This window comes from Hemiscyllium ocellatum, chromosome 7, assembly GCF_020745735.1.
Source record: "Hemiscyllium ocellatum isolate sHemOce1 chromosome 7, sHemOce1.pat.X.cur, whole genome shotgun sequence".
Taxonomy (NCBI): domain Eukaryota; kingdom Metazoa; phylum Chordata; class Chondrichthyes; order Orectolobiformes; family Hemiscylliidae; genus Hemiscyllium; species Hemiscyllium ocellatum.
The window spans coordinates 2,240,128-2,258,403 of record NC_083407.1 but is presented as its reverse complement, the minus strand read 5'-3'; the positions used below and the strand labels follow the sequence as shown (position 1 = coordinate 2,258,403).

At 47.1% G+C, this 18,276-nt stretch overlaps 1 protein-coding gene across 3 annotated transcripts in view; it reads left to right on the top strand.

Annotated features, from left to right (window-relative positions):
- Positions 1-18,276, top strand: part of LOC132817687 (natural resistance-associated macrophage protein 2-like) — a 112,518-nt gene that overhangs the window by 76,490 nt on the left and 17,752 nt on the right. For all 3 annotated transcript variants that reach the window (XM_060828189.1, XM_060828187.1, XM_060828188.1), the window contains 2 exons: positions 7,615-7,701; positions 16,690-16,809. In XM_060828189.1, coding sequence (XP_060684172.1) covers positions 7,615-7,701; positions 16,690-16,809 — 207 coding nt within the window. The remainder of the gene's footprint in view (positions 1-7,614; positions 7,702-16,689; positions 16,810-18,276) is intronic.

The following is an 18,276-nucleotide window of genomic DNA, read 5'->3' as shown; positions in this document are numbered from 1 at the left end:
GGAGGATGTTGGCAGCCTTCCTGCGGCAGGGAGACGTGTAAATGGAGTCCACGGATGGGAGGGTGGATTCCGTGATGGTCTGGGCTGTGCACACCACCTTCTGTAGTTTCTGACAGTCCTGGGCAGAGCAGTTACTGTACCAGACCGTTATACACCAGGACAGTGGGGTGCTCTCAGTGATGCACCTGTAGAAGTTAGTGAGGGTCCTTAGAACATAGAACATAGAAAAAAACAGCGCAGTCCAGGCCCTTCGGCCCTCGATGTTGCGCCGATCCAAGCCCACCTAACCTACACTAGCCCACTATCCTCCATATGCCTATCCAATGCCCGTTTAAATGCCCATAAAGAGGGAGAGTCCACCACTGTTACTGGCAGGGCATTCCATGAACACACAACCCGCTGAGTAAAGAATCTACCCCTAACATCTGTCCTATACCTACCTCCCTTAATTTAAAGCTATGCCCCCTCGTAATATCTGACTCCATACGTGGAAAAAGGTTCTCATGGTCAACCCTATCTAAACCCCTAATCATCTTGTACACCTCTATCAAGTCACCCCTAAACCTTCTTTTCTCCAATGAAAACAGCCCCAAGTGCCTCAGCCTTTCCTCATACGATCTTCCTACCATACCAGGCAACATCCTGGTAAACCTCCTCTGCACCCATTCCAGTGCCTCCACATCCTTCCTATAGTATGGTGACCAAAACTGCACACAATACTCCAGATGCGGCCGCACCAGAGTCTTATACAACTGCAACATGACCTCAGGACTCCGGAACTCAATTCCTCTACCAATAAAAGCCAGTACGCCATATGCCTTCCTCACAGCACTATTTACCTGGGTGTCAACTTTCAGAGATCTGTGTACATGGACACCAAGATCCCTCTGCTCATCCACACTACCAAGTATCCGACCATTAGCCCGGTACCCCATCTTCTTGTTACTCTTACCAAAGTGAATCACTTCACACTTACCTACATTGAACTCCATTTGCCACCTTCCTGCCCAGCTCTGCAGCTTATCTATATCCCGCTGTAACCTGCCACATCCTTCCTCACTGTCAACAACTCCACCGACTTTCGTATCATCCGCAAACTTGCTCACCCAACCTTCGATCCCCTCCTCCAGGTCATTTATAAAAATGACAAACAGCAATGGTCCCAAAACAGATCATTGCGGAACACCGCTAGTAACTGCACTCCAAGATGAACCTTTACCATCAACTACTACCCTCTGTCTTCTTCCAGCCAGCCAATTCCTAATCCAAACCTCGAACTCACCCTCAATGCCATACCTCTGTATTTTTTGCAGTAGCCTACCATGGGGAACCTTATCAAACGCCTTACTAAAATCCATATACACCACATCTACTGCTTTACCCTCGTCCACCTCCTTAGTCACCTTCTCAAAGAATTCAATAAGGTTTGTGAGCTTGTGCACATGCTGAATATTCCGGGACCGCTGAGGAAGATGAGGTGTCGTTGTGCCTTCTTGACAATCATATCTACATGGGATATCCAGGACAGTTTGTCATGTCAATCTCTCAAACTCCCTCTTTAATACCATGTGGACATCCTTAGACCAAATAGACTAGAGTGGTTCAAGAAGGCAGCTCACCATCACTTTCTCAAGGGTAGTTCAGGAAGGACAATAGACTTTGACCCAGACAATGGAGCCCACATTCCCTGAATGAATAAAAAAAGTTTGATCTTTTTCCAGAATCGGCAGAATGTTGGCTGGTTACAGCCAAGGCCTACACTATCTCTGCAGCTACTCCCTTTAACAGTCTGAGGTTCAGGCCATAACGTCCAAGGGACTTAATGTCTTTTTAATTCCATTACTTCATCTTGTATTTTTTTATTTCTTTCTCTCTTTGATGTTCAAATATTCTTGGAAAATATTCCATATCGTCCACCATGAGCGTCAAGTTCCTCGGAGTGACGATAAGTGACAGTCTGTCCTGGAATTCTCATGGAGATGCCAACCACATGGAAATATCACAAAAGTCTTACAGTACAGAAGGAGGCCATTCTGCCAATTGTAAAAAATGAGGTCTGCAGATGCTGGAGATCACAGCTGCAAATGTGTTGCTGGTCAAAGCACAGCAGGCCAGGCAGCATCCTAGGAACAGGAAATTCGACGTTTTGAGCATAAGCCCTTCATCAGGAATCATTCCTGATGAAGGGCTTATGCTCGAAACGTCGAATTCTCTATTCCTGAGATGCTGCCTGGCCTGCTGTGCTTTGACCAGCAACACATTTGCAGCTGCATTCTGCCAATTTTTTTTTTTTAGATTTGACTTACAGTGTGGAAACAGGCCCTTCGGCCCAACAAGTCCACACCGACCCGCCGAAGCGCAACCCACCCATACCCCTACATTTACCCCTTACCTAACACTACGGGCAATTTAGCTTGGCCAATTCACCTGACCCACACATCTTTGGACTGTGGGAGGAAACCGGAGCACCCGGAGGAAACCCACTCAGACACGGGGAGAACGTGCAAACTCCACACAGTCAGTCGCCTGAGTCGGGAATTGAACCCGGGTCTACAGGCGCTGTGAGGCAGCAGTGCTAACCACTGTGCCACCGTGCCGCCCACAATTGTGCCTGTACTGGTTTGTTAAATGAGCATCATTATTTAGTGCCAGTCTCCTCGGTTTATTCTGAATAAATGTTCAATATCCTCGTCAATGCATCAGTTGGTTCAGGTTCCACTACCTTCCAGCCATTACCATTCTCTCGGTGAACAGACTTTGTGGAATCAAGTGTGAGTTACTCATTGGAGGAGGCATCGCCTCTGACTTGTTCTTGTAGCCACCGTATTCATTCAGCGAGTCCAGTTCCGTTTCTGGTCAGTTGTAACCCTCAGATGTTGATAGTGGGGGATTCATGCTATTGTATGTCAAGGGATGATCGATTCACTTTTATTAGAGATGGTCATTGCCCGGCAGGTCAAATTTGACTTGCCACTAGTCAGTCTCAGCCAAGGTATTGTCCAGGCCTTGGGCCATCAAGGAGCCTGAGCAAAACTGGGATCAATGGTTATCGGGGCAAACTCTCGGATGGTTAGAGTCATACCTGGCACATAGTCATAGAGTCATAGAGATGTACAGCATGGAATAGGGAGATGGCTGTGGTTGTTGGAGGTCAGTCATCTCAGCTCCAGGACATCTCTGCAGGAATTCCTCAGGGGAGTGTCCTAGACCCAACCATCTTCAGCTACTTCATCAGGGGACATTACAGTGGCTCAGTGGTCAACACTGCTGCCTCACAGCGCCAGGGACCCAAGTTCGATTCCAGCCTCAGGCGACTGACTGTGTGGAGTTTGCACATTCTCCCCGTGTCTGTGTGGGTTTCCTCCGGGTGCTCCGGTTTCCTCCCACAGTCACAAAGATGTGCAGATCAGGATGGATTGGCCATGCTAAATTGTCCACATTGTTCAGGGATGTGTAGGTTAGGTGCATTAGTCAGAGGTAGTGTAGGGTAATGGGTCTGGGTGGGATACTCTTCAGAGGGGCAGTGTGGACTTGCTGGGCCGAAGGGCCTGTTACCCGTTAGGAATTCAAATTCTAATGCTAATCCCTGACCTTCCCTCATCATGAGGTCAGACGTCAGGATATTGTTCAAATGCAGCACATTCCAGATTCCCACCACCTGCCGAGTGAAAATGTTTCTTTCCCAAATCCTCCTGAATCTCCTGCCCCTGACTCTAAAACTGTGCCCTCTCATGATTGTCCCCTCAACTACAGGGAACAGCTGCTCCCTATTCACCCTGTCCATACCCCTCATAATCATATCCACCTCAATCATGTCCCCCTCAGTCTTCTCTGCTCTAAAGAAAACAATCTAAGCATAACTAATCTCTCCTTATAACTCAATTTCTCCATTTGAGGCAACATCCTGGTGAACCTCCTTTGATATAGAATAGAATCCCCACAGTGTGGAAACAGGCCCTTCGGCCCAACAAGTCCACACCGACCCTCCAAAGAGTAACCCACCCAGAAACATTCCCCTGCCCTATTCCACTACATATACCCCAGAATAATGCTCCTAACCTACACATCCCTGAACACTGCGGGCAATCCAACCTAACCTGCACATCTTTGGACTGTGGGAGGAAACCAGAGCACCCGGAGGAAACTCACACAGACACGGGGAGAATGTGCAAACTCCACACAGTCAGTTGCCCAAGTGGGAATCGAACCTGGGTCCCTGGTGCTGGGAGGCAGCAGTGCTAACCACTGAGCCACCATGCCACCCCAGTATCCCCTCCAGTGTTATCACATCCTTCCTGTAGGGAGGTGACCAGCACTGCACACAGTACTCTAGCTGTGGTCTGACTAATTCTCTGTACAGCTCCAACATCACCTCTTTGCTCTTAAACTCAGTGCCATGACTGATGAAAACAAGTGTCCCATACGCCTTATTAATTGTCCTATTCATGTGCTCTGCCAACTTCAGGATCTGTGAAGTTACCCCAAGATCCCTCTGTTCCTCTAAGTGTCCTGCCATTTGTTAAACATTCTCTGATGTTGTTTCTTCTTCAAAAGTACATCACTTCGCACTTATCAGGGTTAAGTACCATCTACCATTGGTCTGACCATTTGACCAACCCATCCATTGTCCTGCTTTTTCTGTACAGGACATCCCTGGGCAATTTTCCACATTGTCGGGTAGATGCCAGTGTTGTAACTGGACTGGAACAGCTTGGCGAGGGGAGAGGCAAGGTCTGGAGCACACGTCTTCAGTACTATTGCTGGAGTGTTGTCAGGGCCCATAGCCTTTACAGTATCCAGTGTCTGCAGCTGTTTCTTGATATCACGTGGAGTGAATCCCATTGGCTGGAGACTGGTGTCTGTGACGATGGGGACCACTGGAGGAGGCTGAGGTGGGTCACCCACTTGGCACGTCTGGCTGAAGGTTGCTGGGAAAGCTTCAGCCTTAACCTTTGCCCTGATGTGCTGGGCTCCTCCATCATTGAGGGTGGGGGGATTTGTGGAGCCCCCTGCTCCAGTGTTTAATCATCCACCACCGTTTAACACTGGGTGTGGCAGGACTGCAGAGCTTCGATCTGATCTATTGGTTGTGGGATCGTTAACTCTGTCTGTCACAGGCTGTTTATGCTGTTTGGGATGCTCGCAGTACTGTGTTGTATCTCCATCAGGTTGATACCTCATTTTTAGGTACAAACAGAACACCTCCATTCAAAAAGGAGACAGGGAGCTCTGTGTTAGTCAGCGTAACAGCTTTCTGAGGGAGAATGCTTAACTTCCTTGTTAAGGAGATATTAATAAAATCATAAAATAAGCAACATCCATCCAGCTTTGTGAAGGGGCAGTCCTGTTGAAAATGTGTTTAAATTCTTTGAGAATGTCAAGCTGGGTGGATAAAGGAAAAAACAACAGGTATAGTGTTTCTAAATAAGAACCAAAAAAAACTGCGGATGCTGTAAATCAGAAACAAAAACAGAAGTTGCTGGAAAAGCTCAGCAGATCTGACAGCATCTGAGGAGAGAAATCAGAGGTAAAGTATGGGTCCGGTAACTGTCCCTCATTTCTAAGGAACGGTTGCCAGACTCAAAATGTTAACTTGGATTTCTCTTCAGAGATTCCCTTCAGTGTTTCAATTATTCAAAACCTTTTGGACAGTTCAAAGGAAATCCACCTGTGGTCAGAAGCAACTATCGTCCGTCCCAGAAAATGGGAATTGCTCGGTATAGTTAAGGAATTAAGTGACCTCAGTGAAGCATCTCTGTTTTATGAAACTTCCACAGCAGAAGTTTTTGGCAAGCACTCTGCAGGTTATTAAAAAGTCTGGGAAAGTCTGAGTGGTTAATGGAAAAAGTCTTGCAGTTTATGGAATTGCAAATGAGCAGTAATTTTGCCAATATTAAAAATTTGATAAAGAAGGAATTTATTTTTATGTCTTGTGTGTAATTTTTCACTTTATACATTAACAATCTAGATGAAGGAACTGGGGCATTCTGGCTAGGTTTGCAGATGATACAAAGATAGGTAGAGGGACAGTAGCACTGAGGGGGCAGGGAGGCTGCAGACGGATTTGGACAGGTTAGGAGAGTGGGGAAAGAAGTGGCAGATGGAGTACAATGGGGGAGAGGTGTGAGGCCACGCACTTTGGGAGGAAGAATAGAGACATGGGCTACTTTCTCAATGGGGAGAAAATTTAGAAGTCTGAAGTACAAAGAGACTTGGGAGTTTAGTCCCGGATTCTCTCAAGGTAAACTTGTGGGTTGAGTCAATAGTTAGGAAGATAAACGCAATCTTGGTACTTATTTCGAGAGCTGAAAATGTGTTGCTGGAAAAGCGCAGCAGGTCAGGCAGCATCCAAGGAACAGGAAATTCGACATTTCGAGCATAAGCCCTTCATCAGGAAACGTCGAATTTCCTGTTCCTTGGATGCTGCCTGACCTGCTGCGCTTTTCCAGCAACACATTTTCAGCTCTGATCTCCAGCATCTGCAGACCTCACTTTCTCCCCACTTATTTCGAGAGGACTGGAATATAAAAGCAGGGATGTACTTCTGAGGCTCTAGAAGGCTCTGGTCAGACCACATTTGGAGTAATGTCGCAGTTTGGGGCCCCGTATCTCTGGAAGGATGTACTGGCCCTGGAGTGGGTACAGAGGAGAATGGTCCTAGGACTGAAAAGTTTAACACATGAGGAACATTTGAGGACTCTGGGTTTATACTCAATGGGAGTTTAGAAGGACTAGGGGAACGGGGAGATCTAATTGAAACTTACAGAATACTGAATGGCCTGGTCAGAGTGGACATTGGGAAGATGTTTCCATTGACAGGAGAGACCAGGATCCAAGGGCACAGCCTTCGAGTAAAGGAAGAACAGAGATAAGAAGAAACTTCTTCAGCCAGAGAGTGTGGAACCTTTGGAATTCACTGCCACAGAAGGCTGTGAAGGCCAGGTCATTGAGCAGATTTAACATGGAGATAGATAGGTTCCTGATTGTCAAAGGGAGCGAGGGTTATGGGGAGAAAACAGGAGAATGGGGTTGGGAAACTGATCAGCCATGATTGAATGGTAGAGTGGCGTTGATGGGCTGAATGGCCTAATTTCTGTTCCTATGTCTTATGGTCTTATGGTAATAAACCTCTGTTTATTGTTAAAATCAACTCTCCAAAACTTTGTGTTAATATTTCAGTGAAAGACAACCGCATTCAATTAAAAAAAAAGCAAGGTATGATTTACTGAGCCAGATTTTCATTCTGAGATCTAAATAGTCCAGTAGCAACATCAGCTGGAAAGACAGCAATCAGTCAAAAGGAGTCAACCAATCAAATCCCAGTTTCCAGCACTTGGTCTGGAGTTCTGTCACTTATTACTCTATATACAGAGGTGCAATTATTTGTTAACTATAAAGAGAGTTTCTGTCTCATCCATCCAGGCGATCATCACGCTCTGGGTAAAAATATTTCTCAACCTCCTCTCCAATCCTGCCATCAACTACTTTAAATCCTTCTCCCCTGGTTGTTGAGGTCTCTCTCCTGATCAAACGTAGTCTTTTCTATACATGCTGCCCAGGTCCTTCATGATGACATTCCCACTGTAATCTCACTGTTTCTTCTTTCCCCTGTAGTATGACGTCTGTGCCAAGAGTGGAAGTCCCTACCTCCATGTGCTGCCAAGGGACAACAACACCTTGAATGTGGATATCTTCAAAGGGGTAAGGAGCAGGACATGCCTTTACAGGGAGATGATATTCCCCAACTGGAACATATTTAATGCTGCCCTGTCACAAAAACAAACCTTATAGAGACCACCCTGCAACCTCACCCCCGCCCCATCACTTGCTGTTCAGGAAGATGGCAGTGGGTGTTGAAGGAGAAAACTCTGCACTTGGAGTCTATTTGCAAAATCCAAGTGGTGTCTTTACTATGGGGAGCTAACGGCGGACAGTTCAGGTGCTTCTCCACTGAGGTTCAATGAGCACAGTTTACATCTGATTTCATTATCTGTTACATCTTAATGATTTTTCTTAGGCAAAGGTCCCGGCACAATGTTTTCTGGTGGATTGATGATTGTGTCCCTGTACAGTAATTACAATACCGAGACACAGTCCTGTCCATCAGGCAACAGTAAAGAATGTGTGCAAATTCTGCAAAACAATTTATATTGAAGGGCAAATTGCTGTGACAATAGACTTCCCCATTTGTTAGCTAGGCTAGATTATATATTGTCTCAGTGTCTCCCATTTCTGCACAGAGCCAGCCGATCTCGTTGTTTGTGTGTGCTCGGTCACCCTCGCTGCCGGCCCTGACTGACAGTCGAAAATGAATCCAAATTTTGCAACTTCCAAGGTCAGTCACCTCAGCTCCAGAGCATCGCTGCAGGAGTTCCACAGAATACTGTCCCAAACCCATCCATCCGCACTTGCTTCATGTTCCATCATATTCCCGTCTTCTGCCTTACAGAAGGTGGACAGGGTTTGGGGAGTCAGGAGATGAGTTACTCATTGCAGGATTCCTCGCTTCTGACCTGTTCTTGGAGCCATGTTATTTATATGACCTTCCTTGGGGGGGCTAGCTCAGTTGGCTCAAAGCAGAGTGATGCCAACAGCATGGGTTCAAATCCCCGTGCCAGCTGAGGTTACCATGAATGACTGTCCTTCTCAGCCTCTCCCCTTGCCTGAGGTGTGCGGACCTTCAGGTTAGACCACCACCAGGTGGCCCCTTCTAATGAGAGACATCATTATGTTCTGGAAAGACTAATCCAACTCGACTCAATGACCTTCTTTCCATCATAAGGTCAGGATTGAGGATGATGGCACGATAGTCAGCACCATGCACGGCTCCTCAGACACCGAAGCAGTCCATATCCAAATGCATCAATATCCAGGTTTGGGCTGACAAGTGGCAGGTAATATTCGTGCCACACAAATGCCAGGCTCTGACCATCACCAACAAGAGTCAATCTAACCACCACCCCTTGACATTCAGCAATGTGACCATCACTAAATCCCCCAATGTCAACATCCTGGGAATTACAATTGACCAGAAAATCAACTGGGACTCACTGGATAAACACAAGAGCAGGTCAGAAGCGAGTAATCCAGCGGCAAGTGACCTACCTCCTGGTTCCCGACAGCCTCTTCACCATCTACAAGGCACACCTCACGGAGGGTAATGCGATTTGATTCTTCCTCTGGCTCAAACTCCTTCAATTTTAATTTTCTGGTGACAACCATCTAACATTAACCCCATCAATACAGGACAGCGTGGTGGCTCAGTGGTTAGCACCAGCGTCCCAGGTTTGATTCCAGCCTCGAGCGACTGTCTGTGTGGAGTTTGCACATTCTCCCCGCGTCTGCGTGGGTTTCCTCCGGGCGCTCCGATTTCCTCCCACAGTCGAAAGATGTGCAGGTCAGGTGGATTGGCCACGCTAAATTGCCCATAGTGTTAGGTGTATTAGTCAGAGGGAAAAGGGTCTGGGTGTGTTATTCTTCGGAGGGTCGGTGTGGACTTGTTGGGCCGAAGGGCCTGTTTCCACACTGTAGGGAATCTAATCTAATCTAATCTAGAACATAGAACATAGAAAAATACAGCACAGTCCAGGCCCTTCGGCCCTCGATGTTGCGCCGATCCAAGCCCACCTAACCTACACTAGCCCACTATCCTCCATATGCCTATCCAATGCCCGTTTAAATGCCCATAAAGAGGGAGAGTCCACCACTGTTACTGGCAGGGCATTCCATGAACTCACGACTCACTGAGTGAAGAATCTACCCCTAACATCTGTCCTATACCTACCTCCCTTAATTTAAAGCTATGCCCCCTTGTAATAGCTGGTTCTCATGGTCAACCCTATCTAAACCCCTAATCATCTTGTACACCTCTATCAAATCTCCCCTAAACCTTCTTTTCTCCAATGAAAACAGCCCCAAGTGCCTCAGCCTTCCCTCATACGATCTTCCTACCATACCAGGCAACATCCTGGTAAACCTCCTCTACACCCGTTCCAGTGCCTCCACATCCTTCCTATAGTATGGCGACCAAAACTGCACACAATACTCCAGATGCGGCCGCACCAGAGTCTTATACAACTGCAACATGACCTCAGGACTCTGGAACTCAATTCCTCTACCAATAAAGCCCAGTACGCCATATGCCTTCTTCACAGCACTATTTACCTGGGTGTCAACTTTCAGAGATCTGTGTACATGGACACCAAGATCCCTCTGCTCATCCACACTACCAAGTATCCGACCATTAGCCCAGTACTCCATCTTCTTGTTACTCTTAGCAAAGTGAATCACTTCACACTTACCTACATTGAACTCCATTTGCCACCTTTCTGCCCAGCTCTGCAGCTTATCTATATCCCGCTGTAACCTGCCACATCCTTCCTCACTGTCAACAACTCCACCGACTTTCGTATCATCCGCAAACTTGCTCACCCAACCTTCTAGCCCCTCCTCCAGGTCATTTATAAAAATGACAAACAGCAATGGTCCCAAAACAGATCCTTGCGGAACACCGCTAGTAACTGCACTCCAAGATGAACCTTTACCATCAACTACTACCCTCTGTCTCCTTCCAGCCAGCCAATTCCTAATCCAAACCTCCAACTCCCCCTCAATGCCATACCTCCGTAGTTTTTGCATTAGCCTACCATGGGGTACCTTATCAAACGCCTTACTAAAATCCATATACACCACATCTACCGCTTTACCCTCGTCCACCTCCTTAGTCACCTACTAAAAGAATTCAATAAGGTTTGTGAGGCACGACCTGCCCTTCACAAAACCATGCTGACTATCCTTGATCACATTATTCCTATCCAGATGTTCATAAATCCTATCCCTTACAATTCTCTCTAAGACTTTGCCCACAACAGAGGTAAGACTCACCGGCCTATAGTTACTAGGGTTATCCCTACTCCCCTTCTTGAACAAGGGAACCACATTTGCTATCCTCCAGTCTTCTGGCACTTTTCCTGTAGACAACGTGGACATAAAAATCAAGGCCAATGGCTCCGCTATCTCCTCCCTTGCTTCCCAGAGAATCCTTGGATAAATGCCATCAGGCCCAGGGGACTTATCTACATTCACCCTTTCCAGAATTTCCAACACCTCTTCCCTACATACCTCAAAGCCATCCATTCTAATTAATTGTGACTCAATATTCACATCAGCAACAATGTCCTGTTCCTGAGTGAATACTGACGAAAAGTATTCATTCAGTGTCTCCCCAATCTCTTCAGCCTCCACGCACAACTTCCCACTACTATCCTTGACTGGACCGATACCTACCCTAGTCATCCTTTTATTCCTGACATACCTATAGAAAGCCTTTGGGTTTTTCCTAATCCTACCAACTAAGGTCTTTTCATGTCCCCTCCTTGCTGCTCTTAGCTCTCTCTTTAGATCCTTCCTGGCTACCTTATAACTCTCAATCGCCCCAACTGAACCTTCACGCCTCATCTTTACATAGGCCACCCTCTTCCCTTTAACAAGGGATTCCAATTCCTTATTAAACCACGGCTCCCTCACACGACCCTTTCCTCCCTGCCTGACAGGTACATACTTATCAAGGACACTCAATAGTTGCTCCTTGAACAAGCTCCACATATCGATTGCACCCTTCCCTTGAAGCCTACTTTTCCAATCCACACATCCTAAGTCATGCCTCATCGCATCATAATTTCCCTGCCCCCAGCTATAACTCTTGTCCTGCAGTGCACACTTATCCCTCTCCATCACTAGAGTAAAAGTCACCGAGTTGTGGTCACTGTCCCCGAAGTGCTCACCTACCTCCAAGTATAACACCTGGCCTGGTTCGTTACCCAGAACCAAATCCAGTATGGCCTCACCTCTTGTTGGCCTGTCTACATATTGTGTCAGGAAACCCTCCTGCACACATTGGACAAACACCGACCCATCTAATGTACTTGACTATAGCTTTCCCAGTCAATATCTGGGAAGTTAAAGTCCCCCATAACAACCACCCTGCTACTTTCACTCTTCTCCTGAATCATCCTCGCAATCCTTTCTTCTACGTCTCTCTGACTATTAGGAGGCCTGTAGAAAACTCCTAACAGGGTGACCTCACCTTTCCTATTTCTAAGCTCAGCCCAAACTACCTCAGATGGCGAGTCTTCATCCATCGCCCTTTCCACCGCTGTAATATTATCTTTGACAAGCAATGCCACATCTCCCCCTCTTTTACCCCCACCTCTGACCCTATTAAAACATTTAAACCCTGGAACCTGCAACAGCCAATCCTGTCCCTGTTCTACCTATGTCTCCATAATAGCCACAACATTGAAATCCCAGGTACCAACCCACACTGCAAGTTCACCTACCTTACTTCGTATACTTCTGGCATTGAAGTATACACACTTCAAGCCACTTTTCTGTTTAGAAGCACCCTCCTTCGAGATCGATGCCATGTTCCTAACCTCCCTACACTCAAGGTCCTGTACCATAAAGCTACAGTCCAGGTTCCAATGCCCCTGCAGAGTTAGTTTAAACCCTCCCAAAGAGACTAGCAAACCTCCCCCCAAGGATACTGGTGCCCCTCAGGTTCAGGTGTAGGCCATCCTGTTTATAGAGGTCCCATCTTCCCCAGAAAGAACCCCAGTTATCCCTCTCTCCTGCATCATCCCTGTAGCCACGCATTTAACTGTTCTCTCTCCCTATTCCTCGACTCTCTATCACGTGGCACGGGTAACAAACCAGAGACAACAACTCTGTTCGTTATAACTCTGAGCTTCCAACCTAGCTCCCTGAAAGCCTGCCTAACATCCTCATCCCTCTTCCTACCTATGTCGTTGGTGCCAATGTGGACCACGACTTCGGGCTGCTCCCCCTCCCCCTTAAGGACTCGGAAAACACGATCAGAGACATCACGTACCCTTGCACCTGGGAGGCAACATACCAAACATGAGTCTCTCTCGCCCCCACAAAACTGCCTATCTGTGCCCTGCACTATCGAGTCCCCAATAACTATTGCTCTGCTCTTCTCCACCCTTCCCTTCTGAGCAATGGGGACAGGCTCTGTGCCAGAGGCCTGAACCCCATTGCTTACCCCTGGTAAGTCCCCCCCCCCCCACAAGTATCCAAAATGGTATACTTGTTCTTGAGGGGAACGGCCGCAGGGGGTCCCTGCACTGGCTGCTTCCTCCCAGTCCCCCTCACTGTCACCCATCTGTCTGCAATCTTTGGAGTTACTACTTCCCTAAAGCTCCGATCTATGACCCCCTCTGCCTCCCGAATGATCCTAAGTTCATCCAACTCCAGCTCCAGTTCCCTAACACGGTCTTGGAGGAGCTGGAGATGGGTGCACTTCCTGCAAGTGTAATCAGCAGGGACGACCATGGCATCCCTCACCTCAAACATGTTGCAAGAGGAACATTGCACTGCCTGCACTGCCATCCCTCTAAAAGTAACCTTCAAATAAATGAGATCTAAAGAATAAAACCATACCATTCAAAGCTACAATGAACAGTTGCTTGATTTCTCTCCTTCTACACCAAACATCCATGAGTTCCAGAATGTCCCTTGAGAAAATAGCCAAATAAATGAAAGTCTGGAACGATTGCCAATTATAATAACCTGCCTGACCTTCCCTTTCCAGAACAGAACCTTTTTCTCATTCATTTGAGAGGCTTGGGTGTCACTGGCTGGGCCCAGCATTTACTGCCCGTCCCTAGTTGCCCCTTGAGAAGGTGGGGGTGAGCTGCCTTCTTGACCCGCTGCAGCCCATGTGCTGTGGGTAGACCCACAATGCCCTTAGGGAGGGAATTCCAGGATTCTGACCCAGCGAAAGTGAAGGAACAGGGACATATTTCCAAGTCAGCAACAAAACAGATAGAAGTTTGATTAATCTGGATCATGGTGACATAAGTAGGGAAGATGTGTGTGTTGGGTAGGCTAGAGGTTATTAAGGTGGACAAATCCCCAGGACCAGATGGGGTCTATCCCAGGTTGCTGAGGGAGGCGAGAGAGGAAATAGCTGGGGCCCTGACAGATATCCTTGTGGTATCTTCAAATACAGGTGAGGTGCCGGGGGACTGGAGGGTTACTCATGTTGTTCCCCTGTACAAGAAGGGTAGTAGGGATATTCCGGGTAACTACAGACCAGTGAGCCTGATGTCGGTGGTGGGAAAGTTGCTGGAGAAGATACTTAGGGATAGGGTTTATTTATATTTAGAAAAGAATGGCCTTATCAGTGATAGGCAACATGGTTTTGTGCGGGGGAGATCGTGTCTTACCGACTTAATAGAGTTCTTCGAGGAAGTGACCAAGTTGATAAATGAAGGAAGGGCTGTTGATGTCATATACATGGACTTTAGTAAGGTGTTTGATAAGGTTCCCCATTGTAGACTAATGGAGAAAGTGAAGTCACATGGTGTGCAGGGTGTTCTAGCTAGGGTGGATAAAGATCTGGTTGAGCAACAGGAGACAGGGAGTAGTAGTTGAAGGGAGTTTCTCGAAATGGAGAAAGGTGCCCAGTGCTGTCCCACAGGGGTCAGTGCTGGGGCCACTGTTGTTTGTGATATACATAAATGATCTGGAAGAGGGCACTGTTGGTATGATCAGCAAGTTTGCAGATGACACGAAGATCGGTGGAGTAGCAGAGAGCATAAGGGACTGTCAGAGAATACAGGAGGGTATAGAGAGACTGGAGAGTTGGGCAGAAAAGTGGCAGATGGAGTTCAATCCAGACAAATGTGAGGTGATGCATTTAGGCAAGACTAATTCTAGAGTGAATTATACAATGAATGGAAGAGCCTTGGGAAAAGTTGATGGGCAGAGAGATCTGGGAGTGCAGGGCCATTGTACCCTGAAGGTTGCTGCACAGGTGGATAGAGTGGTCAAGAAGGCATATAGTACACTTGCCTTCACTGGACGGGGTATTGAGTATAAGAGCTGGCAGGTCATGTTAACATTGTACAAGACATTGGTTCAGCCGCATTTAGAATACTGTGTACAGTTCTGGTCGCCACATTACCAAAAGGATGTGGACGCTTTGGAGAGAGTGCAGAGAAGGTTTACGAGGATGGTGCCTGGTATGGAAGGTGCTGGCTATGAAGAGAGGTTGAGTAGATTAGATTTATTTTCATTAGAAAAAAGGAGGTTGAGGAGGGACCTGATTGAGGTTTACAAAATCATGAAGGGTATAGACAGGGTGGGTAGAGACAAGCTTTTTCCCAGGGTGAAGGATTCAATAACGAGAGGTCACGCTTTCAAGGTGAGAGGTGGAAAGTTTAAGGGGGATACATGCGGTAAGTACTTCACACACAGAGGGTGGGGGGTGTCTGGAATTCGATGCCAGCAGAGGTGGTAGAGGCAGGCATGGTAGATTCATTTAATATGTGTCTGGACAGATGCATGAGTAGGTGGGGAGCAGAGGGATACAGATGCTTAGGAATTGACCCACAGGTTTAGACAGTACATTTGGATCGGCTCAGGCTTGGAGGGGCCGAAGGGCCTGTTCCTGGGCTGTACATTTTTTTTTGTTCTTTGTTCTTAAAACAACACACCACCAGTTCTCCCTCATGTCAATACACACTGACAATGAAGGACAACAATTCAACTGGAACAATGTTATGATGCTGAGATAGGTTAAAAAAGACAAGTAAAAAGTGAGGTCTGCAGATGCTGGAGATCACAGCTGCAAATGTGTTGCTGGTCAAAGCACAGCAGGCCAGGCAGCATCTCAGGAATAGAGAATTCGACGTTTCGAGCATAAGCCCTTCATCAGGAATAAGAGAGAGAGAGAGCCAAGCAGGCTGAGATAAAGGGTAGGGAGGAGGGACTAGGGGGAGGGGCGATGGAGGTGGGATAGGTGGAAGGAGGTCAAGGTGGGGAACCCTCCAACCACAAGGTATGAATTCAGATTTCTCCAGCTTCCTCATTTCCCCTCCCCCCACCTTGTCTCAGTCGGTTCCCTCAACTCAGCACCGCCCTCCTAACCTGCAATCCTCTTCCTGACCTCTCCGCCCCCACCCCACTCCGGCCTATCACCCTCACCTTGACCTCCTTCCACCTATCCCACCTCCATCGCCCCTCCCCCTAGTCCGTCCTCCCTACCCTTTATCTTAGCCTGCTTGGCTCTCTCTCTCTCTTATTCCTGATGAAGGGCTTATGCTCGAAACGTCGAATTCTCTATTCCTGAGATGCTGCCTGGCCTGCTGTGCTTTGACCAGCAACACATTTGCAGCTAAAAAAGACAAGTCCTTGGGAATTCCTGGAGGCCTGGTATTCACCCATGGTCCCATGTACAAACCTGTTGGAATAGACCCATCTATAGATCACTACAGTACAAAACCAGAAATAGAACCACTCACTGTGACAGACAAAACCGTATAAATTCAGGACCGATCACAACAACAGCATTTCACCCAGAGGCTACACAGCCTGAAGATGTCACTCAGTGAGGGGGACAAAACGGGAAAAAAAATCAACCAACTTGGTGAACCAACCAAAATCTTGAAGCATAAACTGAATTACAGATCCTCTCAAAAACCTTCATCCCACTGCCCCACTCTTCCAAAGCTCTGTATTAATCCCCAAACTAATCCCACTTCCCTGCTCTCTCCATCGCCCAGTGTCTATCACAATGCATTTGCCTTGGTGTACAGGTATTCTCATGGCCTTGCTTGGACATGTGTTTCTGGCTGTTGTACACGTGTTTGTTTGGATTTGCAGGGAGTTGTCCTCGGATGTTATTTTGGATCACCTGCACTCTATATCTGGGCCGTTGGGATTCTAGCTGCAGGTCAAAGTTCAACAATGACAGGGACCTACTCTGGACAGTTTGTGATGGAGGTTAGTATGAACTGGCTTCCTTTGCTCATTACTCTCGCTTTAATTCACAGTGCATTGTGGGCAAGGTGCAGTGACAGAGCTGGGGAGATGGGGGTGGTGTAAGAGAGATTGTTCAAGAACATAGAAACATAGAGGAGTCCATTCGGCCCCTTGAATCAGTTCACTAGATCATCCCAGGTCTCTACCTCAAAATCGTTTTTCCATATTCCTTGATCACCTCATCAACAGAAATTTCTCGCTCTCAGACTTGTAAGTTCCAACTGAATCCCACCATCCACAGCTCTTTCTGGGAGATTTCCACTCCCTCTGTGTAAGGAATGCTTCCTGATATCATTCCCAAATGGTGTTTCTCTGATTTTAAGGTTCTGGCCCCTTCATCTGGATGCCCTTTCATGTTGTTTGTGTTTATTTTAAATATATTGATTATGTATAATGTACGTGCATTAGTCAGGGGTAAATATAGGGGAGGGAAAGGGGTCTGGATGGGTTACTCTTTGAAGGGTCGGTGTGGACTTGTTGGGCCCGATGGCCTGTTTCCATACTGTAGGGAGTCTAATCTAGCATGGAGATTGGGTTCTGATATGTTGAAGTTTATTTGCAACACTAACTATTCACATGACTTACAAACCAAATTAGCTGAACATTTTTCACGCAGAGTGCATGAGAGAGTACTGCCTGAGACAGCAAACCTCACGGCCGTCACAAAGAATAAACACTTGGAATGTCATAATTTTCGAGGCAATGGGCCTAGTGCAAGAAAGTGGGATTAGTGTAGCTCTAAAGGGGCTTTTGTCATTGCAGATATGATGGGCCGAAGGGCCTCTCCTGTTCAGTATGACTGATAACTATCACAGACTTATGCACATAGTCTGGGTTCTGTTATTGGTGTTCTTTACTGATTACACACAGACTGGCTGCACTGACAGGGGGCGTTGACAGCTACCTTCACAACAGAACGTCAAATGTTGTAATGTCATGTAACTACCTAAAAGGTACAGACCCGATCAGGACTGGAGTCTATGTCACTATCAGCACCTTTTACTGAAGGAAATAGTTACTCTCTGTGGAAGAAATGGAAATAACACACATGGTAAATGAGGAAAAGATTTAGTAAAATGTGGAGTAAAGGGTAATTACACATTCACATTAAGAATAGCCACTGAGCACATGCAAACATTGCTTTGTCATGGTGACATATGATCTGAACCACAGAACTAGAGCCTGAGTCTGTAGGGTTCAAAACCTACAATCCTCTCAAACCATCTCTCATTTCTATGTGTGTTTAATATAGCCACTTCATTCAGACCACATCACCGACAATCCATTCCCTCAACCACCCACGCTCAGACTGGCACCACATCCACAAACACCCACTCCCTCCCCCACCCACACTCAGTAACAGCAGTGTGTACCATCCCCTCCCTCCCCCACCCACACTCAGTAGCAGCAGTGTGTACCATCCCCTCC